Genomic DNA, 26,548 nt, shown 5'->3' with positions numbered 1-26,548 from the left:
CAACAAAAGGCAGATGTTGATTGTGAAACCGAAGTATGCTAAAACAGTGGATTATTTAAATGTATTTTTAGATTAGATTACAACTGAAAGCTTTCTAACTTGCCTTTTTCCCTGTGCTGACATAAACCTGAATCATCAGGCATTAAGACATGTAACATGCTGAGCTGAAGAATGTGTTACAAGCAGGTTAACTGATACAGTCTTCAGTTCAATGGAAAGGCTCTGGGTTTGAGTGCTGTAGGAATGTAGGAATTTATGCCAGCACGAAAATTGGCAAATGGTATTACACTCTTTAAATGAATTTATACCTTTATTTCAAATAGGTACTTGCACGTTAGTGTTTTCTTCTCACTTCCTTATAATTTTACGCGTTTTCTTTGAAAGAGTCCATCAATGGTATTGACTGTCCTTGCTAATGACTGAAGCAGAATGGGTAGATCCCCAAAAGATCTATGTTTAATCTTCCTGACCATAACCTTTCTGCTGAGAATATCAAATAAGACAGTAACTGTTACAAAACTGTCACTGGTTTGCATAGAATTGGACTGAGAAGGTTGCTTGTCTGCAGTATTCTTCCCCACGGTGGTATCAGACAATTCCTCTATGCTTTGTTTTTAACTCTCTTTATAAACACAAATCCATCATGCTTTTCATCTGCTGGAGTAGTGGTTGAAGTTGACTCAAAAGATAAAAGGGTCTGTATCCTGTTAGCTGTCTGCTACCCTTTAAGTAGTATTTAATGACTGTACTGTTTGTGAGACAATACTGGCAGAATGATAGGAAGACAATATCGCACTGTGAAATAGAAATGATATTATCAATGAGATAATAAAAAAAGTTTCCTATAGAGCTATGTGTAGATAATGTGTCTGGAATTTAATTCCAAACAGAATGCATTCTGTAAAGTTTTATAAGAGATCTATTTCCCTGAGGATGTTTATGAGTCTTTTCAACAAGGAAGAACTAGTGAACTCAAGCCCAGCCCAATCCGGTATATTAAAAACATATGCTGGACCACAAAAAGTCCTGAGTTTACCCCTCAAGACAAACTAACCCAAGCCTGGTCTTTTTTATTTACCTCCTGTGTTTTGAACTTGCAAAGCACTCAACATTCACATTGCCAAGCACCAGCTTCAAAGCAGAAGCTAAAAATACTTCATTTTTTAATGAAATTTTAGATCGTGATGTAACCATAGCATTCTACAGAGAACAGGGGGTCTAGAGACTGTAAGGCAAACATTTAATTAAACTTCAAGCTAATGAAAGCAGCATGGGAGCTGTCAACACGAAATGTGCTTGAGTTTGCACTTTTCCTTATGTGCTGCTACTTGCAGGACCAATTCTGAGATTCTGCATGCTAGGGCTTGAGTGGCCAAGAACAGGTGCCCAAGGCTGCAACTGATGGGCGCCTTTGGGTATGTGACAGGAGAGATCATAGCTTTGGCCTCTGTAATTCCGTGATTTCTCTGAGTTTAAGCCGTTTGTAATCCAGAGGAGATTTCAGCACCTTAACTCGAAGATCAAATATGTTGCCAAGTGTCAGCCACACATCAAGTGTAGCAGTCTCATGCCTTAGGTTTGCCCGGTCCATAGTAAGATGCAGCTTTTCCATTGCTAGCATTATCTGAATGCTTAGAAGAGCCTTAAGCCATGAGGAATTTCATCCTAAGCTTCTGTTCCCTCCAGTTCCTCTGCAAAGCGTAGGAATCATCATCTTTTCCAGGGCTCTCTTATTCCTTGGCCATGTTCAAGTACAAGGGAAATAAAAACAGGGAACAAAAATGACCTTCACCTGACAGTTCTATTCAGATCTTTAATACTTCTCTAACTTGATTTCTAGCTCAAGAGTGGCCCAAAGAAACGAACAGGCCTTCTGTGAAGATGTTGTCAACTGCGTATGAAAAAGTTAGCATTTTATTGACAAAGTAAGAGAGACAGCTGGTAGCTCCTCTGCCTTCCTCATGGAGAAAAGATTTGTAAATTTGGCTAGTGAAAGGGACATCATGTATACTACAAGGAGGAAGAAACCTCATTCTCCAGGCAAACAATTCCAGATAGCAAGTATCTTTCCACTCCAGGTTTGGATTGGAATATAGCACAAACCAATGGTGATGGGTAGTCATCAGCCATAGTAACTTCTTTTTTCCCAGTCAGAAGTATAGTAATTACCAATATTTCCCTTTAAAATCTGATTACTCAGCTTCAGCATTAGCAGCCATGAGACACGAGAGCCATTTTACATCTCATGTGTTTTGTTGTACCAGTCAGCAATCTCTATCATTAAGCTGACATGCAGTCCCTATTTTGAAAAATAATTGTAGAGCTGCAGGCTTTCCAAGGCAGATATTAAGATTGCCTAGATATATTTGTGTAGTATATCACAAGAAACTTAAGACACTGAATTGTAAATACATCAAACGAAATAGGATCTTTTTGGTTTTTTTAGAGAGACAAGTGCTCATAGTGGGTGACTCTCTGCTAAGGGGCACTGAGGCACTCATCTGGCAGCCTGACAGGGAGTCACGAGGGGAATGCTGTCTTCTGGAGCTAAGGTCTGAGATGTGGCCAGGAGAGTGCCACAACTTGTCAAGAGCACAGGCTACCCACTGCAACGCTTTCATATGGGCACAAATTACACAAGCCAGAACCTGGGCAGAATCAAGGAAGACTATAAAGCCCTGCAGGTGCAAGTGAAAAATATTGATGCCCAGCTTACCTTTTCTTTCACTTAGAGGAAAGGGTTCAGCCAGAAATAAGTCTATATTGCAAATCAACTTCTGGCCTCATGGCTAGTGCTGTTGTGAGGGATTTGGCTTTAATGACCTCATAGGTTAGGGCTTTAGAACTTTAATGACCTCATAGGTTAGGGCTTTAGAAGCTAAGGGCATCCAAGAGAGCCAGTTAATACGCGAACATCTCCTCCTCCAAGCTCAAGGTCAATGCATCCCTATGAGTAAGAAATCAAGCAAAAGGGGCAGGAGATCTGCATGGATAAGCAAGATGCTTCTGCCAAAACTCAAACAGAAGAAGAACATTTATGGAACATGATAAAAGGGACAGGCCACTTGGGAAGTTCTATAGGAACATTGTCAGAGTATGTAGGGATGCAACAAGGAAGGCTAAGTTCCATTTGGAATTAAATCTGTCAAGGGATGTCAAGAACAAGAAGGGCTTCTTCAATTACATCAGTAGCAAAAGGAAGACTAGGGAAAATGTGGGCCACTGCTGAATGAGATAGGCGCCCTGGTGAAGAAGGATACACAGAAGGCAGAGTTAATGAATGCCTTCTTTGCTTCAGTCTTTACTGCTAAGGTCACCACCCAAGAATCCCAGACCCTGGAGGCACGAGAGAAAGTCTGGAGAGAAAGGAAGACCTTCTCTTGGTCAAGGAGGATCACATTAGAGATCATTTACTCAAACTTGACACCCACAAATCCATGGGTCCCATTGGGATGCACCCACGAGTGCTGAGGGAGCTGGCAGATGTTACTGCTAACCAGCTCACCATCATTCTGGAAGGTAATAGACAACAGGAGAGGTGTCTGAGGACTGAAGGAAAAACAATGTCACTCCAGTCTTCAAAAGGGCAAGAAGGAGGACCCAGAAAACTACCAGCTGGTCAGCCTCACCTCCATCCCTGAAAGGTGATAGAACACCTCATCCTGGATGTCACCCCTAACCATGTGGAGGAAAAATTATCAGAAGTAGTCAACATGGATTCACCAAGGGAAAGTCATGCTGAACCAATCTGATAGCCTTCTGTAATGGAATGACTGGCTCAGTAGATGAGGGGAGAGCAGTGGATGTTATCTACCTTGACTTCAGCGAGGCTTCTGACACTGTCTCCCATAACACCCTCACAGGTAAGCTCAGGAAGTGTGGGTTGGAAGAGTGGACAGTGAGGTGGATTGAGAACTGTCTGAGTGGTAGAGCTCAGAGGGTTGTTATCAGTGGTACAAAGTCTAGTTGGAGGCCTGTAGCCAGCATTGTACCCCAGAGGTCAGTGCTGGGTCCAGTCTTGTTCAACTAGTTCATCCTGGATGACAGGACAGCAAGTTTGCTGATGACACAAAACTGGGAGGAGTGGCTGTTACACCAGGATGCTGTGCTGCCATTCAGTGAGACTTGGACGGACGAGAGAGTTGGGCAGAGAGGAACATTTTGGAACTCAACAAATGCAAGTGCAGGGTCCTGCACCTGGGGAGGAATAACCCCATGAACCAGTATGTTGCATTTTAAAAGTGAAAGTGATTTCCGTACTGCCTGGCTTTCAGAAAATTTATGATTTACTGTCACATTGCTCTGATTCTGAAAAAGTGTTTTGTTTCCCTGGTCACTTGTGACAGACAATACAAATTGTGAAGCTGACTAGAGGTAAGCTGCTATCAAAACCGCAAAATAAACAGGGGAAAGACTCTTTTAAATTCTTTCAACTAAAATGACACGCCACAAAGATGAAGCTACTATATCATCGTGGTGGGTTGACCTTGGCTGGCCGCCAGGTGCCCACCCAGCCACTCTCTCCCACCCCCTCCTTAACAGGACAAGGGGAAAAAATATGATGAAAGGCTTATGGGTCAAGGTAAAGACAGAGAAAGATCACTGAGCAACTACCATCACGGGCAAAACAGACTCAGCTTGAGAAATTAGTTTCATTTACTACCAATCAAATCAGAGTAGGATAATGAGAAATTAAAACAAATCTTAAACAATCTTCCCTTCACCTATCCCTTCCTCCCAGGCTCAACTTCACTCCTGAGTTCCCTGCCTGCTCCCCCTGAGCGTTGCAGGGGGATGGGGAAAAGGACTTGTGGTCAGTTCATCACACATTGTTTTCTGCCACTTCTTCCAGCTCACCCTCTTCCCCTGCTCCAGCATGGGGTCCCTCCCACAGGAGTCAGTCCTCCATGAGCTCTCCAACGTGAATCCTTCCCATGGGCTGCAGTTCTTCGCAAACTGCTCCAGGGTGGGTCCTTTCCATGGGGTGTGTCCTTAAGGAACAGACCTGTCTGTCCTGTCAGGAACCTGCTCCAGTACAGGCTTCCCACAGGGTCACAGCCTCATTTGGGCATCCGCCTGCTCCAGCATGGGGTTCTTCATGGGCTGCAGGTGGAATCTGCTCCACCATGGGCCTCCATGGGCTGCAGGGACACAGCTACCTCACCATGGTCTGCACCAAGGGCTGCAGGAGAATCTCTCCTCCAGTGCCTGGAGCACCTCCTGCCCTCCTTCTGCACTGACCTTGGTGTCTGCAGAGCTGATTCTCTCACATATTCTCACTCCTCTTTTCTGACTGCTGTTGCATGGCAGTTTTTGCCCCTTCTTTAATAATCACAGAGGCACTACGACCGCCACTGATGAGCTCGGCCTTGGCCAGAGGTGGGTCTGTCTTGGAGCCGGCTGGCATTCGCTCTATCAGACATGCTTCTGGCATCTTCTCACAGAAGCCACCCCTGCAGCCCTGCCACTACTAAAACCTTGACATGTAAAACTAGTACAATAATTCATGTGTAGGATTTGGTTTTTATCTCCTGAAATGTGTATAAGTTGAAACAGTAATGTTAAAAGGTGTTAGACATTAGATAACTGACATAAAGTAAAATAGTAAACATCCTGATAATATCTATAACTGTGTATTAAACAACCTTTTGTGCATAGCAAGAGATTTGACCTGAAAGTATCCCTAGCTTTGGGAAACAATTGTATCCCACTCTTTGCCTTTTTTATTAGCAGGACTATGAATTGCCTAAGGGCTTATATTGCAATTGCTGAGTGCTTCAGGAAGAGGACAGAAATTTTCCCAGTGTCAGAAAGCTTCTGACTAGTCCTGCTGAAAACCACCTCCTCTTCTGAAAGTATAAGTAGCTCTCATTATATGTATTAAAGTTTTTATTTACCAGGTTCAACTCTTGATGCCTTTGTTTTTAATTCCTTAGTCTTACAGCATGAATCTGGTTCATGTGCAGGTGGAGGTTAAGTCCAAAGCTTCCATGAAGCTCATCACTGCAGCAGAGGCCAATGAGAAGCTTCTGCACTACTTAGGCCTTGTCTGAACCCATGGAAAGGTTTAATCATTGCATTAGCTCAGCATCACTGGTCATTCCTTATGCTTGTAAACAATGTAAATACATGGTAGGAAACAGCATGCTTAGTGGAAAACACTGGCCAAACAAGTCTTGTAGACAGGCTGTGTGATATATAAAGCCAGCAGGACCTTTTCTGTTCAATATCTGTACCTGTGCAGTCATTACCTCTGATTCTCTAAGGGCTTAGTTGTGTGGGGCATTTTTTGTACACCCGCAATAGTAGCATTGTTTTTCCCAGGGCTTAGCTGAAATTACAGTAAATTTTTCACCTCCATAAAAGGCGTGCTCTGTCTAATTCAGACGTGGAGAAAATTGCTTTGACAGATATTATTCTATCTGTACGCTTAGCTTGAAGTTTCAGCTGAGAATTCATTGTCTAAGAAATCTTTGCTGTTTGAGTTTTGGATGTATTATGTACAAATATGATGTATGTTCCCAGCTGTAGGTTTTTGGTTTTGGTTTTGGCTTTGGTTTGGGTTTTTTTTTTTGGGGGGGGGGGAAGGGTGGGGTTTGGGTTTTTTTGGGTTTTGTTTGTTTGTTTGTTTGTTTGTTTTGCTTTTGTTTTTTGTTTTGGGTTGTGTTGTTTTTTGGTTTTGGTTTTGGGTTTTGGTTTTTTTTTTGTCCTCTTGCTCCATGGAGCTTGATCCATGGAATTCTGTGGAGGTAGGACTTAACTATAAAATGTTGGTATCAGTCCAACATGTACATCTGGCTTGCTTAGTAAACGTACTTCTGCTGCAATAAAATAGGCAATAGAGGAACAGAGTGGGACCAAAAAGCAAGAGAGAAACAATAGGTTGGTAGCAAGAGAACTTGAAGAAAAATTAAGGGGTCAGCAGAAAAGAATTTTCCTCATCTAGTGGTACCTAGCCTTAAGTGTATAAAGAATGGCAAGCTTGCACTGATCTTGTCTTGAGCATGTTACATACTTTATTAGGTATTTTTCCTGTTGTTTTGGGGTTTTTTCCCCCTCATTGTTTATCTAAAATTAAATTACAGTGTTTGAGGGGACAACAGGGAATGGATGTTCTGCTTTCTTAAAAGGGCTGGTGTGTTGCAAAGGTTATCATTTTTGCATTGTTCATATTTTGCAGCTGACACAGAAAAGGAACACACAATTAATCTGAAGGACAGTTCCTTCTAAAAAGCATACTGATCTGATTGTGGTAGCACATGGTACTTAAAAGTTGTTGGGAAATCGTAAGTAAAGTTTATGTACACACTTACGGGCTTTAAACAGTTACTGTTCAAAAATAAGGTCTTGGCATTAAAATGAATACTGCTAAGTGAACAGCTCAAAGTTCAATGGTGGCCAAGAAAGCAAGAAGACTTTAGGGATGATTCTGGGAGAGACAAGAGTAACAAGAAAGCAGATTTTTTAATCCAAAGTGCCTATATTCTGTAGCCCACAGCAACTCTGGTTTTGTTGTCTTGTAAAAAAAATGCAGCAAAACTTGCAAAAGAACAATAAGGATGGTGAGATATCAAACAGCTTCCATGTAAGGGACAAAGAGATATATTTTGTTAATATGTTTAGATTGGAGAAGAGATAAATATGGGAGAATGAGATGGAATGGTATGTAGAATCATAGAACCATAGAATCAACAAGGTTGTAAAAGACGTAGAAGATCATCAGAAGGTGAATAATGAATTGCTGTTCCTTTTAATATAAGAATCACTGGGTGTCATATCAAACAAGTAAGTAGAATCTCCATACTCAACAGAAAGAGGTATTTCTTCCTACAAGAAGCAATTATGCTGCAGAACTCCTTGTCACAGGATGTTATGGATGCTAGGAACTTACATGAGTTCAGAAAGCAACAGATTAGTTTAACAGAAATTGGTAAAAAGAAGTATATCAGTGGTGACACAAAGCTGCAAATCATTGGAAGATGATGAAGTAGTCCATCAAGTGTAGATGTATGTTACTTAACTTTTTTTTATACTGTTGTCATCTCTTGTCATCAGCTAGTGTTGGAAACAGGCTACTTTGCTACATGAACCTCTGCTCTGGTGTAGGGAGTCCTGTTTTAATATCACTTTATATTTTTTTAAAGAAACAGATCTGCAAGGCCAGTAACAGTCATTGTGCTTTTACGTCAAGCTCTTGTTTTAGGAACTGACTTTAAAAGTGGCATGATTTTTAGGATTATTGAATCTGTCAACCTGAACTTGCAGTTGTTCAAGGTGATACATCTTCTGCAGCACTGGAAATACACCTCTGAGAATCGAAGCTTCACTTCTGATGGGCAAACAAATACTTCTTGTTTTTACATTTGGCTGTCTTTCATATGAGACATTTCAATTCCTGTTTCTGTAGAAAACAAAAGGTCAGGATGATATCCTACCCAGGGAACCCCACAGATAACTTTTCCTGTAACAATGATTAGCCTTTGTATTGTTCTTTCCCAAAAGGAAAAAGGTTCAGTCAGCTATTTGCTGACATACTCTGTTGACAGAAAAACGAAAATTTACTGGAAACAAACCCCTTCAGTTTTACGCGTGCATATGATTACTTTGGTACAAAACAAGGTAAGCAACAAAACTGCCTTATTTTACAATATTAGTTAAAAGTGTGTCAAATGTGTTTTCACTGAATATTAGAGAAGTTTTTATAAGAGTGTAACTTTGAGGACTGTGGTCTGGATGCATATTAGAGTTGCGAGCACAAAGCTTTGTACAAAGATTTGCAGTAGCAAATAATCTTGTGCAAGAAATGCGTCTTGCAGTTTTTGATGGAAAGTTCTGTTCAAAACTTGGATTTAATGCCGCAGAAATGAATGTTATCATGGAGTCCAAAACTGCAATTTACCTGTTGCATTTTCAAAGACTTGAAAAGTATTCCTACCTGCATATGTTTGTTCTAGGAGGAAGTATTACCAGCAAATACAGGTTTTCAGCAATTTTCATATCTGTTTTGGCCAACGATCTAGAAGCGATATAGTTTGTTCTTTTTTCCAGAGATATTTATTAATGCTTTTTAATTATGTCATATTCCTGAGCATTTCTACTTGTGCAACTATTTATGTTGTCTCTTCAATCAGGTAGTAAATGACCATAAAGGCAAAGTACTTAAAATGCATTTTTCTACAGTGGAGGTCAGACTCCACTTTCTCCAAGATTAAAATAGAGAAATTTTGTCATATATCTGGCTTATTTGTATATATCTGCTAGTGTGAATGCAAATCCAAAATCTGTGGTTTAAGCTCTGAACTTTTTCTTGTAAATTTCACAGAGTCTCAACCAATATGAATCTCTGTTAAGATAAAAATAAAAAGCAAAAAATAAAGTCAGAAATTTATTGCATAGAAATATTATGTGCATAATTTAAAAGCAATTATACCAAGCAGATGAGATCAAACACAAATGATCACAGATCAAATCATATTGTCCCAGCTAAAGTCTGGCAAGCAATTTGTAGGAAATTATGTATTTAACAATTTTTAGTCTGCTTTATGGACTGTGAAATTTCTCATAATCTGTTGCATATAAAAAATTTCTGACATGTGTAAAGGTCTGTAGACTGTGGCTCTTGACTTACGAGCATAGCACTCCAAACTCAGCTCTCGTGGGACTGACTAGCCTAACAGTTTATGTGGTTACATGTTGTTTATGTTTCTTGACCAAACAAGCGAATAGGACCAATAGTCCTTATGGTTATGTTTCTGGTAACCTATTTAGCAGTCAGTTTCCATCAGTATTTCTCTTCCATGCAAGCCAAATTGACTATTACAGTTTGCTAGTAAAATTTGCGTAAATGTCAACCCAATTCACATTAAAATAAATATTGAAGTGGCTTGGAAGGTGGACACCCTTCAAAGGCAGCCTTCCCAAGGAAGAAGTGTTTAAATACAGAAGACAATCACATGTTTTTGTTAACACTGAACTAAAATGTAACCACAATGAGAAATATTATCTGTGTTTCTGAATGTGAATGAATGGATTGGTTTGGTAGGGAATTGTGACTTTTATTCAGATTATATTAAAAATTAATGCAATATGAATTTATTGTATTTTGTCTTTCATCACACTGCTTTTTAGGAGAAGTAAAAATGGCTTCCTTGTGCCCATATTTGGGTTGTGGGGTTTTTTTAATTTCTTTATTTTTCCTTTTGTCTCAATTATCTGCTTCCCTTCATGTATTCCATCTACATATATCTGGTTCCTCACATTTACCCCATTCTCGTTTGCTCTTTATATTTATTTTCAACTATTCTTTTTAAAACCCAACTTATAAATCCCCTTTTCACCTTCAGTGCAGCCTACACTCCCTTCATTAACAGGAATTTTGAAGTTATTTTGCTGATTCACTGTCAGTGTCTTATTACAGAGGACAAAATCGAGGAGACATTAAAAATTTGTCAGATTTTCTTGTAAGATTTCAATGGTTTCTCATCTTTGTAAGACCCAGAATATTGATATTCTGACATATTTCCCCACTGTAAAATTTTTGGTAACTGCCAAAGTGAAGGGGGGTGTGTGTGAGAATGAAAGGTATGATTCAGGCAGAACTCAGTAATAGGTTATTAGGGGAAGCTTTAGGGAAGTTGGTGAAATCCTTGAAGCACCCAGAGCAGACAATGCAGTCTTGAGGCCATGTCTCCTGTCAGCATCACTGCTGTGGGGGAAAGTCATTGTCGCCAATTTAAAAGACTTTTCATGTAGAATAGGTAAGAACTACATCCAGACTTCCAAATTCCTGGATGAATATGTTTGCTGCATAACACAGGTTTTGGTTTTGCTTTTAATCTTATTAATTTCAGTAATAATAAATGAATTTTCTACTAACTTTCCCCATACATTTTTGTAGACCTGCAAATAGCAAAAGAGTTGTATATGGGTTTCTTCTGACATGCACAAAGAAAAAGACATGATCCTTCACTGGGCAAGGGAAGATGGTACACTGAAACTGTTCCCTGCTACAACCTGGTTACAAATTCTCTCTACATTCCCCCAGTATGCGTTCTGAACCCTTGAACTGTTGCTGTATTTTGTTAACTGCTGTTAACTTTGGTTGAAGCATAGTGTGTCAAAGTAAGAACGGGCTTTACCAAGAGAAGCCTAGACAGGCTTTGTATTATTGCAGGAATTAAACTTTTTTTTGCCACCAGATGTGTTAGACTCCCAAAGAGATAATTAAAAATCCATGCGTTTAGTATGATAATTTAAAACACAGCTACTATATGGAAAAGGTATTACCACAGAGTACCTGGGACATATGCCAGAAAGGCACAAATGAGGAAAGAAATATGCATGTTTCCTCTCTTATCTCAGTAGACCAACAGCAAGATTTTCTGAATTAGAATTCAGAGAACAGGACATAATTTTAACTAGTTACTGGATATACTTACCACTGCCTCCCTGTCTCCTAGTACCTCTTTTTGTTCAGAAGGACAAAAGTTGGTTTTCTTTGTGCTTATTTTGAAATCATCAGACTTCAATGAAATAGTGACTGCATCAATGACCTCTGTCAAGTTTATCTTTTGCTGTTTTTAAGCTTTGGGTTATACACATGGCCAAGGTTTTGTCTGCTTAAACCCAAAGCATTGTGATGATAGAAGTCCTATCAGATGGAGATGTAGCGCTTTAGTGTGCCCTTTGGGTTTGATAAAGCGATTTCAAATACACAGGTAATCTTGGAGTCCAATCTTTCACATACTTAGAAGGTTTAGGCATTGTTTTATTCAAATGTATCACTCTTAAAAATTGTATCTGTAGAGTGATAACTTCATGTTGTAATAGGTCAAGTGTTCTTAGAGCTGACAGGTATTTCTGATTTGCCTAAGACTGACAAGTGTGTATTGTGTGTGTTGTCTAAAATACACAACCACACACACACATGCATACATATGTAATGCAATATATTTAGCTTCATACTTAAGGTATGTAGAAGTGTTTCTACTTTATGCTCCCATATAGTAGTCCTAGCAAACATCTACTCGGGTATCACTGAAATGAACTCTTAGCAGGCTTACGACTGGGAATATTGGTCGGGAGTTTGCGTTTCTTCATTCTGTATACAAATATATGAAGTGAATACTTTCTGTTGCTGGACTCCTATCTTTCCAGCGGATGAGCAGTGCTTCATGTTAATGAAAAACAAAAGCTTCTGGAGAATAATACATTCGAAGCATTTAATTCTATACTTAGTGAGAACAGAAAACTGGGCATTTTTTTTAAGTGGGCATTTTTTTTCAGCTGAAATGTTTGAAGTTCACATTGAACAAATGTAAACTACCTTTGATTTTATTTCAGCCAAAGTCACTGGCAAACGTAAAATGTGCTCAGTTTGCACGTGCATTTGTTGAAATGAGGCGAAGATTTACAATCACACGTGTTCAAGGATGGTGCTCAGGGGCATTAAAAAAGAAAAAAAAAAGCTAAAGAAGAAGGAATAGAAACACGGAGACATGATCAAAGTGAAGATGAAACTGCTTTATTCATGCACCTAAGGGCTTCCTTCACCGCGGTTTGATGAGAAGGGCAAGTTAGGAACAGTCTCGACCCCTTTCGTGTCTATATAGACAGGTCTGTCTTAACAAAGCGTTACTCTTCAGTTTCAGCCCTCAAAGCTATGTTCTGAAGCTCGAGCTGTGCGGTGCGGCTGCAGCCTCAGTGCCCACTCGAGTCAGCACCGCTCGTTCCATCGCGGTGCCTGCTGCAGCTGCGGCGCGGTGTTTGCAGTTGTGCCTCCCTGAACGCCGCAGTCCCAGCGACATCCCGCAAGAGAACGATGCGAGCACGACCTCCAGGATTCCAGACGGACTGAAGCTGATTTGCAGTTTATTATTCAGTCACTAGATGTCTCCATATGCTGGAAGCAAACGCAGGCTGTGCTTACTGGTAAACAAAGAAGAAATCGCTAGAACTAAAGTTATGTGGGGCACCGTTTATAGCAATCTAAATGAGTTATCACTTCGTTTCCAGCTGTCTGGAATTTCCCCAAGGAAATAATTATGTTGGAAAACGTTGGCTGTATTTCCCGAAGCATTTCATTGAAAAATCTGATCGGGGAGACTTTTTTTCTTTTGATTTGTAATGAGTTTGACCCAACCTCGGCGCACTGGAGACGGTGGGAGGTCCCAAATTTAAGAGAAGCCCGTTGTCAGATCTACATCAAAGCTGACAGGCTGGGAGGCTGAAGAGCCCCGGAGCTACGGGTCCACAGCAAAGGTAAGTCCTGGAGCACCACCGCCCCTCCGAGTTTCTAAACCAGGCTGATGTTCTTTGCTGTGGAACAGCTGCAGCCACTGGTCCCTTCAAATTCAGAACATTTTTGAGGTTAGTTTGATTTTACTCCAAATCGGACTTTGGGGGGAAAAAAAAAAAAAAAGTAATTAAAATCCAGTAAGCGGAAACAGATTTTCCAGCCAGCTCTTTTCCCAGGTCAGAGACTGTCCGGGCTACGGCTCTTGTAAGTAACATTAATCTCTCTTCCCTTTCAGCCCAGCAAGCCTAGATGCAATGATAACCGTCTCGCGCCTTTCTGCTTTCTACTGGGGTTACCTCTGACTTACTCCCCGCTGTCGGTACGGGGATGGCACGCTGCGTGCCCTCGCTGTCCCCCTGCTCCTTTACCTGCTCTGGCACTGCGCCTCCTCTAGCAGCACCTGTGCGCTTACACGTGGATTTTTCTTTCATTGACATGGGCTCCTAAGCCCGTGTTTTGTATTTCAGCTGCAGTTCAGCTGTTTTCCACGCCGCCCGGGGAGAGTCGTGGGTCAGGTTAGCGGTGCGTAGTGCGCCCGTGGCCCTCCTCCTGCCCGTCCCCCGCCACGGAGGCGGCACCCTGCCCCTTCCCAGCGGGTGGGCAGTGCGGGGCTGCAGCAGTCCCGCCGGGTAGGAGGTGGCCGGACACCTCCGCAGGCGGGACGGGACGGTCAGCGAGGCGCCAGGCAGAGCGCAGTGGCTCCACTCGGGCCGGGCCGGGCCAGGGCGGGCAGTCCCAGCGCGGCTCGGGGCGGGCGGCGCGGCTCCTCCCCCGGCGCGGAGGCGGGGCCGCGGCGGCGGGGCGCAGCCGCCTCCTGTCGGGGTCGGGGTTCGTCGCCCGGGGGTGTTGCGGCGGCTGCCAATTGCGTAAGGGCGGCAGCCGGGGCGGGGAGCGGCGGGAGGTGGCGAGCAGCCGGGCGGCCTCCCGCCGTGTCCGGGGCGGGGAGCGCCATGCCACCGCCCTGAGCGCGCCGCCGCGCCGCGCTCGGCCCAGGTGAGAGCGCGCCCGGCTGGGGCCGGGAACGGGAACGAGGCTGGTGGTGGGGCTGGGGAGTGCTGGGGCGCTGCGGCGCGGCGGGCCGGGGCTGCCGGCGCGGGAGAGGCGCCAGGGCCCGGGCCGGCCTGCCGCGGCTGCCCGCCGCCTCTTTTGTTCCCGGGGCCGGCGGGAGGGGAGAGGAGGAGGGAGGGGAGAGGAGAGGAGGGAGCGGGGCGGCGGCAGCCGGCGGCGGGGCGGGTGCAGCCGCCGCTGCGCGGAGGAGTGCTCTGCGCGGGGCCGAGCGGGCGCGTCTGCGGCGCTGGGCGCGGAGGCGGTGGCGTGTGGTCCGGCGGCAGGTGAGGGCTCGGCGCCTCTCGGCGCGGTCCGGTGGCAGGTGGCGCGGCGGGGTCGCGTTGGCAGGTTTCGTCGCTCCTGGGAGCGCTGCTGGTGAGACGCTCCCGGGATCACGCTGGGAAGCAGGGCGAGCCTCAGGCCGTTCGCGCAGCAGTAGCTCCGCTAGGACCTGATCTGGTAGGCATTCCCGAGTGCCTGGGTTATTATGGACTGCCTTTCCTGTGCCCGATAACCATCAGCCTACCTTGCTTGCCCAGAGGCATGGAAGAAACGGCGTGGGAGTTGTGTATCTCAGCTCGTCTAATAAAAGAGGGTGTGCAGTGATGAATGCGCTACATTTGTGCTACATCGCAGCTTAGATGACGGGGGTGTGCTGAAGATACTATCCTTGTTTATATTTTAAATGTGAATTAGTGGCACGGGTTCTTTAAAAGGGAAGAGACTGTATATTTCTATATAGTTAGAAAAACGAAATAGTGCCGGGGGCTTGACAAAGACAATGCAATAAGGAAAATAAAAAAGTGCTTAAGATTTTTGACTGGCATCAGTCAAGTTTTGCAAATCCTTTTCTGTGATTCACCAACAGCTTATCTACATTACTGGTGTGAAATGGCCTACGGGTAGCAATAGGGAGGAGGGGAGGTTTATCTTTGTTCTTGGGAGTCTGTAGCTCTCAGGGGTGCTTTGTCTGCTTGGATCCTGCGCACTGCCAGCATGAATGTGAAATCTGTCAGATCAAGTTTGTTGGGCCTGCTCCTCCTGCTCTCTCCCTACTAATACAACATCCTGCAAAGTGTGTGCCAGGGGCTCAACCTAGGCAGAGCTATTCCTGAAGAGTAACAGTTTTATTTAAAGCACAAGTAATGCCGCAGCTACAAAGGGATTTAGGAAGAAAAGGAATAAAAAGGGTGATGGAGAGGGGGTGATTAGGATTAGGGGTTAGGGGTGGGGGTGATGACAAGGGGAGGGCCGTGAGTTCCTTGCTAAAGTGAGATTGCAGAAGTGTCTTCTGAAATTTGGCATCTGAGTCCTAGCTGTAGTGTGTGCTGTTTTGAGACATGGATAGGTGGATAGGTGGACTGCAGGGGTTTTAAATGATGAACGTTACTTTAGCCCCAAAGTATTTTTTTGGGGGAGTGGTGAGATTTGGCTGGAAGCTTTTAACCTGCTCATCAGATTTGTTGCTAATTGCTGGAGACACTAAGCAGTAGAGGATGGTGACCCCTGTATGGAGAAACTTGTCTTCAGGAGGCCCTGTAAAATTCACTAGATGTTTCCTAGCTGGAGCTGGTCCCATGACTGGAAGACTTACCATTTGCTGTCACACTTAACATTTCTTCCAAGCTGACAAACCAGGGGATGGGGCAAGGGAACAGAAAGGGCTTTTTTTCCTTCAAGGCGTGAATGTAAAAATAGGTACAACACAAGGAGATCTACTAACCCTAGAGGCTTGAAGAACAAACTGTGGGACTTTTGTTTTAGAGCTTGGTTTTATTTTGTTTGTGTGTTTTTGTGTTTTGTTTGTTTGTTTAATCTCAGTTGATACATACTTGAATGGCTTGTACTTGAAAGGAGGTTGCAAGGTTGTATTTCCTTGAGTAATGATAAGGTGCTTTTCTGTCTGTTTTAAATACTTGACAACAACATCGTTATCACCAAAGATGGAAATAAGTGCCTACATACCTTGGACAATCTGGATTAGAAATGTTCTTTAATTACAGATAATTTATTAATTTGCTTTTAATGCGAAGCACAGTCATTAACTTCCTTTATCATGTGTCCAGCACATTGCAGAAAAAGCTATAAGAAAGGTTTAGCATATTATTTTGTGCATTTTGAAGTAAGCCAGTTCAGCTTCTTGGTGTGGAAGCCTTGTTTGCAGAAAGTGAGCAATGTTCTGCAGGTTGTTACTTTTCTTCCACCAAGAGGAAAGGAAGATGGGTATTAGAAATGTCAAGGATATTATTCAGCGACTCAGTTATGTATATCTTACCTGTTGAGTATGAGGTAGCACTTTGCTGCTTTACTCCTGGGAAGGCACTGACCACCTCTATGCTAGGATCAGAGCTCCACTTCCTTTTTGTTCTGCCTTAACACAGGAGTTGGGAGAGCTGGCCCAGGGGGGAGAACCTGTTCCTCAGTATTTACTGGGGGCTGATGCTACAGACTCCACAGCTTTAGAGGTGCACCCCTGGTACCTCTGCCCCACAGCTAAAGGAGCTCCATGCCTGATGGTCTGATCATTTAAGCTCAACATGAGCTGGCAATGTGTGCTTGTAGCCCAGAAAGCTGTCTGTATCCTGGGCTGCATCAGAAGGAGTGTGGAGAGCAGGCTGAGGGTGATCCTGCCCCTCTACTCTGCTCTCGTGAGACCCCACCCAGAGTACTATATCCAGCTTGTGGCCCCCAACACAAGAGGGACATGCAGAGAAGGGCCATGAAGATGCTCAGAGGGCTGGAGCACCTCTGCTATGGAGACAGGCTGAGAGAGTCGGGCTTTTTCAGCCTGATGAAGAGAAGGCCCCAGGGAGACCTTAGAGCAGCTTCCAGTACTTCCAAAGCATGTGGGGATAGGACAAGGGCTAATGGCTTTAAACTAAAAGACAGTAGATTTAGATTAGACATTAAGAAGTGATTCTTTACTGTGAGGGTGGTGAGACCCTGATGCAGGTTGCCCAGAGAAGCTGCTGCTGCCCCACCTCTGGCAGTAGTGTTCAAGGCCAGGCTGGACGGGGCTTTGAGTGACCTGGTCTAGTGGAAGGTGTCTATGTGTCTGTGTCAGGGGGTTGGAACTAGGTGATACTTAAAGCTCCTTCTAATCATTCTGTGATTCTATGGTCATGCATCTCTGCAAGGAACTTTGTCCCAATGTGCTCATGGTGACTCTGTTCTTCACCTTCTGCGTGCTTGCATCAGTGATTTAAAAGCTTCAGACAGAAATTACTGGGAAAATTATAATCTAATAAATCTCACTTCCTGTACATTAAAAAATTATAGGAGCATAGTCTGAAATATATCCGTAAAGTTCATTCTTTGCATTAGCAAAGCAGCTTTAGAAAATCGTCTGAAGTATACATCAAAATGTGATTAAAATCTGTTATTATAAATTACAGTTTCTTGTTTAGAATCAATCATGATTAGACTTGATCCATGCTCAGCTTATTTTTACTTAAAAGGATTTCATTACTGACTTAATGGAGATGTTTCTGGCAAGGCAAATGGTAATGAATTGTAGATGTGGGTGTAGAAATCCACAGAAGTATTTTATTGGAATAGTAATACTGAGAAAGGAAATCATAAGGAAGTAGAAAACTATACCTTGAAGAAAGACATGAGAGAGAAAAGTGATGTATTTGACAGTATGGAAAGGAAATACTGAAGACATTAAAGAATGCATACTTGAGAACTTGTAACTGATTTTATTCATTTTATTGTGAAGTAGGTTAACACTAGGTTAACAAAAGGGATTATACTATTAGTTCTTCTATCTGTTTGGTGCATGGGATTAAGAAGGGAAAAAAAGAGTAAAGAGTAGTGCAGTCATGCAAAATGACTAGCTGTACCTGGCAGGATATTGCAGGGCTTGGCTGTTGGGTGCAAAGTTTTTGGTGTTTCCTAGAAAGGAATTTACCACAGTAATCCAAAGTATGAATGCAGCCACCAGCTCAGCAGAATGCATACTTAATGGATTAGAAGGCTTTGTTTCGCTTTTTGAAGACTTGATGCTGTTTTGAGATACCACAAATATACTGTGGGTTGATAAGAAGGCTAGAGCAGCTCCCATATGAAGACAGGCTGGAGAAGAGAAAGCTGTGTGGAGACCTCATAGCAGCCTTCCAGTATCTGAAGGGGGCCTGTAAGGATGCTGGGGATGTGCAATCTGTCAGATCAAGTTTGTTGGGCCTGCTCCTCCTGCTCTCTCCCTACTAATACAACATCCTGCAAAGTGTGTGCCAGGGGCTCAACCTAGGCAGAGCTATTCCTGAACTCTGCATTAGGGACTGTAGTGGTAGGACAAGGGGTAATGGGTTCAAACTTAAACAGGGGAAGTTTAGATTAGATATAAGGAAGAAGTTCTTTACGGTGGGGGTGGTGAGGCACTGGAATGGATTGCCCGGGGAGGGTGTGAATGCTCCATCCCTGGCAGTGTTCAAGGCCAGGTTGGACAGAGCGTTGGGTGACATGGTTTATTTAGTGTGAGGTGTCCCTGCCTATGGCAGGGGGGTTGGAACTAGATGATCTTAAGGTCCTTTCCAACCCTAACTGTTCTATGATTCTATGATTTCACTGTGTATAATCACTGTACGTTAAATCACTGTATGTAATTCACCAGGCTTTCAATTCTAATAGTTCTGCAACTGCTGTCCTAGCATAAAGCCATAGAGGATTTGGCATTCAGACATACTGTCAAGTTATCCTGTGTTAGCTTAGCTGTAGAAACTCTTTTCATAAACTGTTACCTTTAAGGCTTTGTGCTCTCGCAGATTTAGCTGGTATGTGCCCTGCCCTTCTGCTGGAGGCCACCATTCCTACAGCAAAATGAAAACTGTTCCTATGTTTCAGCTACCGTATGTCAGTAACTTATGCCATCAGGTAAAGGTGTATTTTGTGTTGATCACATCAACATACAATGCAGTGGCTGAGCTGGGGGGCGGGGGGGGGGTTGGCCTTTACAGGAGGAGGTGATTTTGGAAAAGTGGAGGCAGAAGATGACAGTTATATGAGATCTCACAGCATAGTGGAAGAATGGCCACAGAGTGTCTGTCCAGTCAATTACCCAATGTCTGACAGTGATGGATAATACATGTCTGGTAAAGATAATGATACCACTGCTTCCAGCCTCCTACAGCTTATGGTTCAAGGACTTCCTAAGGTTGAGGCAGGGTTATTGTGTGACTTTGCTGCTCTATTAACTTATATAAATTCTTAACATCCATGCCATCCAGTGCTGAGTCAGGTTCAGAAACCTCTTTATGTCTGCTTTTTTTTTTTTGTGTTTTTTTTTTTTTTTTTTTTTGTGTTTGGGTTTTTTTTTTTGTTTTTTTTGTTTTTAGTTTTTTTAGTTTTTTTCTTTTGTTGGCTTTTGGGGTTTTTTTTTGGTTTGTTTTTGGTTTTGGTGGTTTTTTTTTTTTTTTTTTGTTTTTGTATTAAAGAGACATGAACAGTCATTTGCATTCTCAGTGCTACTTCCGACTCTATGGACCTTTGTCATATGTCTTCTCTCTTTGTCATCCTTTTCCAGGATGAAGAATCCTCTGGGGGTTCAGACAGCTAAGAGGTACTGTCACAGCTGTTTGCTCAGTGGATGTGATTTGCAGCTCTTAGCTTAATTATCTTTTAATGCAAACTCATTTAACTTGGCTCATACAAATGCAAGACAACTCTAAAAGAATGTGGGTGTGCAGCTACAGCAGTTCAGCTTCTCAAGCAGCATTGTTTTCTTTGTGGCTGATGCACAATTAAAAACTGCAGAGGCAATCCTTCAACTAAGTAGAATAAGGTGTGGCGTATCATGTACTGAAATTTGGGTTGGACTGAAAAAAATTACAAGAATTTGAGGGCCTTACTTGAGAAGAAAACAAGGACAAGTACAAAGAACCAGTATGAAGAAGAAATTCACATACAGATATGGAAGACAGCATGCTATGCTAATGATTCATGTTTTAAATATAATTAAACATGCTAACACACTGATCATTAAGTAGTTTTATCAGTATGGTTAGGAGTTTCTTGGGTGTATTCATGCTTATGTCTGTTGGCCAAGCTAAATATGGGAACTGACTCTTTTCCCCACTGTCTGTTACATTCTGTACTGTCCTATATGCTTATTATCTATTTAGGAGAGCTTTTGCAGTTTAATAAGAAAATAGGTATCTAATATCACCTTCTTCCTCTTGAACAGATTGCAGGCCAGAACTCTGTTTCCAGTGATTCAAGATAGTGCCAGAACGGGACTTCACTTCTATGAAGTGTATTACCATTGCATAGAAAATTTTTCTGCAGTGAAGTCCTAAGCTGCAGCAGTTTTGAATGGGATTTCTGTTCTTCCAGAGACTGCAAATATCTGTAGATACCACTGCTTATCATCAATATGAAAAGTAGTTTTAAAGCTTTTTTTTTTCCCTGTTTTTAGGTTTTTTTTCCCTACCACCATCTTCAGGTTCTCTAAGGTGAATGCTGCAAATCCATTACTTTTAAACAGAGTTGACTGTTGACTTAAACAGAGCTATTTATTTCCTTAAAAGTGGGCTTGTGCTCAGATGCATCACTGAGGTGAGGGAGACCAAAGTGTTCTGTAAACTAACCCTCACAATGTCGCTGTGAGGCTAGTGACCACTTTTTTTCTCATGTTACAGGCGTGGGGCCCAAATAAGCCGTGACTCACGCAGCAAGCTAATGGCAGATGCATGATTAAAATGCAAGATTCCACTCTTGATGTTTTATGCAAGTTATTAAATCTTCCATTTCCGAAAATGAGAGAAACAGTAAAAATTATTACATTCATGTTGCCTATTTCAGCCCATGTGCCATATTTCCTGGTGTACTCTCTTGAATCCTCTATATTTAAGTAATTGGTCAATTCACTTGTATGCAAAGAAACAAATAGTTTCTGAATAATTTCCTTCATTGGAACGTGCTATTGTTTTAACTATTAATGAGAAACAGGATAAAGTTCCCCAATTTGTAAGTGATTTACTAAGAATAACTGTGTCAAAAAGAGACAAAGGGGAGAAAAATTGAAGTCACCGGAATTGTCAGGCATCATTTTAGATACACAGACCACAGTTCGATGCTGCGGCTTCTGTCTTACATTGCTTTGTTTCAGTGAGCAAGATCTGAAGATGTTACAAACATATGGGAGCAGACTGAAAATAGCTGTCTTGAGGTCAGCTAAGAACACTTGAATGCTTGCAGGATAATGTTTGGTGTCCAAGAACTGGAAAAGACCAACATGTCACTGCAGTTTCTGCAGTTTCTGCATCTCTGCAGAAGAACCATGGAAATCACTAGATTTTTTTTACGTGAACTTTCTGAAAAGTTAGATGCTTCGTCTGCTGCATCAGATGCTTTCCTGACAATTATATAAGTGAAGTCAAATGGCTTCTGCTGAGTTTATTCGCACAAACTGTGGGTGAAGGACAAAAGCCTGGTCGTCAGGGTTTCCCACAAGGGAAACCATTTCTCTTGGACAAAACCCCACTTTGCCTGTGATCATTCAGCCTCACTGTTAATGGAGATCTACCAAACATCTTAAGAAGAGACTAGTAGCTAAATTCATGGCTCTTCTGTGTGCTGTAAGCCATAAACCTGAGCGTGGTTTTGCTTGGCGTGCTGTAATTTCATACTTGTTCCCACAGATAAACTCGTACTCCACAGGCTACTAATTACCTGTCTCCTTCCCTTGGGAAGCAATCTTCTTGCCATTCTCTAGCCCCTGCTCCAGTGCCATCCACAGATAATAACTAAACTGTTTTGTGTATCACCTAAACATATGTAATTGAACTTTCCTACTTGTATATAGGTTTGAAATTTGCTTTTGGCGCAGAGGAAGACTTGTGTGCTCAAAAGATTGCATTAGACCAGCTGATGAAGATTTCTTCTATCTACAGACCTTGTCTTATACTGTAAATATTATGCATACTTACAATTCTGTCTCTTGATCTGTGGTACTTTGGAAGGACTTGTTTTAGGAAATGAGATCTTCACTGAGCTAGTTTCCAGTGGTTGTGTATCATGCAATTTTGTGTGTTTTCTCTGTGTCAGAAAAATTCAGTAAGAATTAGTAGTTGCTGCACAGGAAACTCAGAAAATGTGATGCACTATAACTTATTTTGGACAAAGTTTCGTAATTCTTACCATGTTTGTATCTCTGTTACTCGCCGACTGTGGCTGTTTGTCCTCTGATTTTCTTATGAAACTGCTGGGCAAGGGAGGAAACTCAGTGGTGGCATGTAGCAAAGAACTTATATGGTGGAAGAGTTTTTACACTTTTTAAGTCAGCTGGGATTTTTCAGGCTGTTACAAGCATTGTTGTGATTTCCAACAGTTACTTACCTGTCTTAATGTGTTTTACTCTGTGCAGATTCTTTCCAGCTTTTGCTCACATGGGCGGCAAAGTAGGTTCCTAAAAACATGCTGTCTGTTATCGTAGTGGATAGGTGTAATTTCAAGACAAGGCAGTGGAAGAAGATGTGGAACCAGATTGGAAAGCATGTGGGCACTCCAGGTGTCTGCTGGGAACTGTGAATTTTCTTCATTGTGAGGTTAAGATTTCTTGAACTGAGGGCTTCTGAAACGCTTGAAACGTTGTCCTGAAATTAGTATCTCCATTGTAGTTGACCAGCTTGGAGGTTTGTAAAGGTGTATGTGTCATAGTTTAGGAGTTTGCTTTACACCACTTTCTGTTCAGTAGTTGTAGCTACTTTGGAGCTTTTTAACACCAACTTCTTGTCCCTTTCCCTTCTCTTGGGCTTCTCGCTGCCCTTTGGTCTCATACCAGACAAGCAGCTGTGCCAGGAAAGCAACAGTAACCATCATGGCACTGTACTGCATGGGAAATACTTTTCTTGATGTGTGTGGTTTTCCTCCACCTTTCCTCCATATTTTCCTTAATGGTGATTATATACTCTGAGATTAAGTAGCATAGTAATAGGTCAGCACTACAGCAGGTGGTGTTTTATAGCCCAGAGCAACAGAAGCATTTTTTTTGTTGGGGTTTTTTTTTTTTCCTGGTTTTCCTTTTGTTTTTAAGACCTGTGAACTGTGCATCCTTAAAGTAAGCTTGAGGGAAGCATTAATTTCTTTGCACTGTATGGAAGTAAGCATACTTTGTTGACAAAGTTTTGAGAAGGTGCAAGGGTGTTACGAGAAGGGTGCGGGAGTTTTCTAGCACATTTGACATGTTTTGCTGCACTAAACATTTGACTGCAGAAAAGTGTGAAGTATCTTTGTATATTTCTTACCTTTTGGGTGGTGTCAGGTGATGTTTTGAATTACCTCATAAAAGAACCTGATTCCTTTCCAGGAAATCATCCCCAAACTGAGTAACAGGTAAGCATGTCACTTGCTTCTGAGCACATGCTCATGTCTCGGGAGGTTCACATGTTATTCCTTGGTTGTACAGTGCATGTTTCTAGCTTCTGCCAGTGTTGAACAATGTGGGCTTGTATGAGTGTGTAGTAGTGGCACAAGTTAAGAGTGGTGAAGGAATACGTGAGGAGACTGGAGGTGGTGTGGCCTGTTCAGCAGCTCAGTGCCGTCTGCCTGCTGTGGTTTGCTGTCCACGCAGATCAGATGCTCAGACTTGCAGGTAATCATTGTTTTTGCTTAGATGATGTGCAAAACAATCTCCCCCCCCCCCCCTTTTTTTTTTTTTTTTAGGGTGTTTTAAACTGAGTTGGGTCGTGTGAGCAGTATGAGAACTTCTTGCTTGCTTATGTTGTGGGAAGGGGTGCATAAGCAGACATCTGGATTGTGTGGAGTAGTACTAGTCTTGCAAAAGAAGGACATGCAAATAGTGTAGCTGTCCAGCAGATGGGTGGTAACGAGTACATACCGAGCTGAAGCATCTGAAATGCTCTAGCCAAATTTGTGTGCTGTAAGCTTCCCTGGTAGTAGTGAGCTGGAAGCACATACTTACGTGTGTCCCTGAGTAAAAGCTGTGGTGCATAATGGATTTGTAAGTATTGCACAATACCCTATTGGAGGCTGAAGGGCAAGAAGTTTGGGAATACTGAGATAGCAGCCTGCCTGAATGGCTTGGTAAATAACAGGTTTGTACGGATTAGCGTCTGTATAACTGTTTTGAACTGAGGGTTTCTGAGGCGCTTGAAACATAGTCCTGAAATGAGTATCTCCATTGTAGTTGAGCAGCTTGGAGGCTTGTAAAGGTGTATGTGTTATGCTTTAGGAGTTTGCTTTACACCACTTTCTGTTCAGTAGTTGTAGCTACTTAGGAGCTTTCTGATGCTGACTTCTTGTCCCTTTCCCTTCTCTTGGGCTTCTCATCAGTTCTGTATTATGCAATAACTTGGCTTTTACTGAAATCACTCAGAAGCAAGCTGCAAAGTAAAATACTGCATCCCTCTGCATACTACAGTACATTTGTAGAACTAGTGGTGGTCTTGTGTAGGACTGCACCATCACGAGGAGATGCTCAGATCATATGGTCCTTTAGGAGACCTCCTCCTTCTCTGGGTTTAGGAGATCCTGGTGACAGGAGCAGTCCTCTCTGGTATTTTTAATTGCAAATGGTCTCCTGGGGCCTTTGGTGTCAACATTTCCATTTCCTTGCTTGCATTTCTGTTGGATGCAGCAAGAAAAAATGTTATATGGGCAAATTCAGGTGCATGGGAACTTGCAAGGAAATGTGGTGTTTACATAGTTTAAATGGTTTTGATTTTTTTTGTCTCCTCCATTTTTCTCAAACTGTATTTGTGCAACCAAATAACTGTACTCTCCTGGGCATAACTGGCCATATAGCCTATTGCTACACTTGCATTTGTGGGGTGGTATCTGAAGGCTTAACAGAGTGGAAACAAAAAAGTAAAAAAGTCAGTAATTTGAATCAGATTATCAACATGTCTTAATTTTAAAGAAAAAACAGTAGCTGCTTTACAGGTTAGAAAGATCCTTCTTTTGGCTAGAGAATTTCAGATAACACAGGAAGAGGGAAGGAAGTGTTGAAATGGTTACTCCTGTTGTAATGGAAAATTTTATACTAAATCTTTTGAGTGTGTTAAGTATCTCCTTCTGGCTTTGTTTCATTATTTTTATTTTGTGATGGGTAAGACAGTGGTTCTGCAGTCTTTTCTCCACCTGCCCTTGGGTTGACCTGTGTTTGCTCTTGAGTGGAATAGTTGGAAAACTTTCACAGTTTGCAAAACAAGGCTTGCAAAGAAGGCGGAATGCTTTGTACAAAACAGAATTTTATTGCAATATGACACAAGTGTTTTCAATGTCTTGTAATAAATCAATTTTTTTCCTTAAAGGGCTATCAGTACTTTAAGAGGCCTTAGTAGGAAAAATTGTAAAATCATTTTGTAGAAGTCAATATAACCATTTAACCATTCTGGATTTACTTGATAGAACTAAGCAATTAAAAAACATGTTAACTCTTTGTATCATGTTATGATGTACACTCTAGTTATTTTGTCAGTGTGATAAAAGCCGTACCTGAAAACTTTCTAACCAAGTTTAAGGAGTTGGGGGTGCAAACCATAAAAAAAAAAAAAAATCTCAATGCTGGATCAGGTTTCTTTAAATTTTGAATTAGAAAGATTCACTAATTGTTTCAGCTTGACATAAATACTGTCTTGGAATTAGTTGAAAAGCTCCTTCTCTACTCAGCTTTTAACACCACTTTTAAAACATAGAGATTACTGATTTTTCACTGCTGGAAGATGACTGGTTGAGTGTAAAAGCTTTCACATGTGGTGAAAGCAAGCTATTCGACAGGGCTCATAATGCATTGGGCAGATAAGTTTGAGAGCAGGGCATTAGGTTTGGGAAATAGTTTGTCAAAGAACAGAAAGGAGAATGGTGAAAATCAATTTGCTACAACAAACAGGTGCAAGAAACATTGCTGGAGGACTTGGCATGATTTTTGCACTCTGGGATGGCTACTCCAGTTAATGTTTCTGTGCCTTTATTGTCATGGTGCGTACATCTGCAGATGCATTGTGTCCCATGAAAGGGTAATCCAGGCCTCTTCCATAATAACCACTCTTTTGCCTTGAAACACTGAAGTATCAAATTTTAGCATGTAAGACAAAAGGCTCCTTTGCTACTTCTCAGAATAAGATTACAGTTGTCACGTTTCTCTTTCACCAGTGTGCCTGGCACTTCAGAGTATAGCTCAGACTTCCTTTTGTTAATGGAAGAGAAAGAAGATCTTTATGCTTTTCTGTTATTGGTAGGTTT

At 42.2% G+C, this 26,548-nt stretch overlaps 1 protein-coding gene and 1 long non-coding RNA gene across 12 annotated transcripts in view; one reads left to right on the top strand and one right to left on the bottom strand.

Annotated features, from left to right (window-relative positions):
* Positions 1-12,501: 12,501 nt before the first annotated feature.
* On the bottom strand, positions 12,502-14,089 carry LOC115600633. The gene is made up of 2 exons (XR_003989092.1): positions 13,666-14,089; positions 12,502-12,927 (listed from the first exon to the last, which is right to left on the bottom strand). It is a non-coding gene; the product is annotated as an uncharacterized LOC115600633 (long non-coding RNA).
* CEMIP2 (cell migration inducing hyaluronidase 2) overlaps positions 13,217-26,548 on the top strand; it is a 94,221-nt gene continuing 80,889 nt past the window's right edge. The window contains exons 1-2 of one of the 11 annotated variants that reach the window (XM_030469826.1): positions 14,263-14,290; positions 19,869-19,904. In XM_030469826.1, coding sequence (XP_030325686.1) covers positions 19,870-19,904 — 35 coding nt within the window. In that variant the 5' untranslated portion in view covers positions 14,263-14,290; position 19,869. The other 10 variants (XM_030469823.1, XM_030469832.1, XM_030469819.1 and 7 more) reach the window with 10 other exon arrangements.

This window comes from Strigops habroptila, chromosome Z (assembly GCF_004027225.2).
Source record: "Strigops habroptila isolate Jane chromosome Z, bStrHab1.2.pri, whole genome shotgun sequence".
NCBI lineage: Eukaryota > Metazoa > Chordata > Aves > Psittaciformes > Psittacidae > Strigops > Strigops habroptila.
The sequence above is the reverse complement of the archived record's forward strand: the minus strand, read 5'-3'. Positions and strand labels throughout refer to the sequence as shown.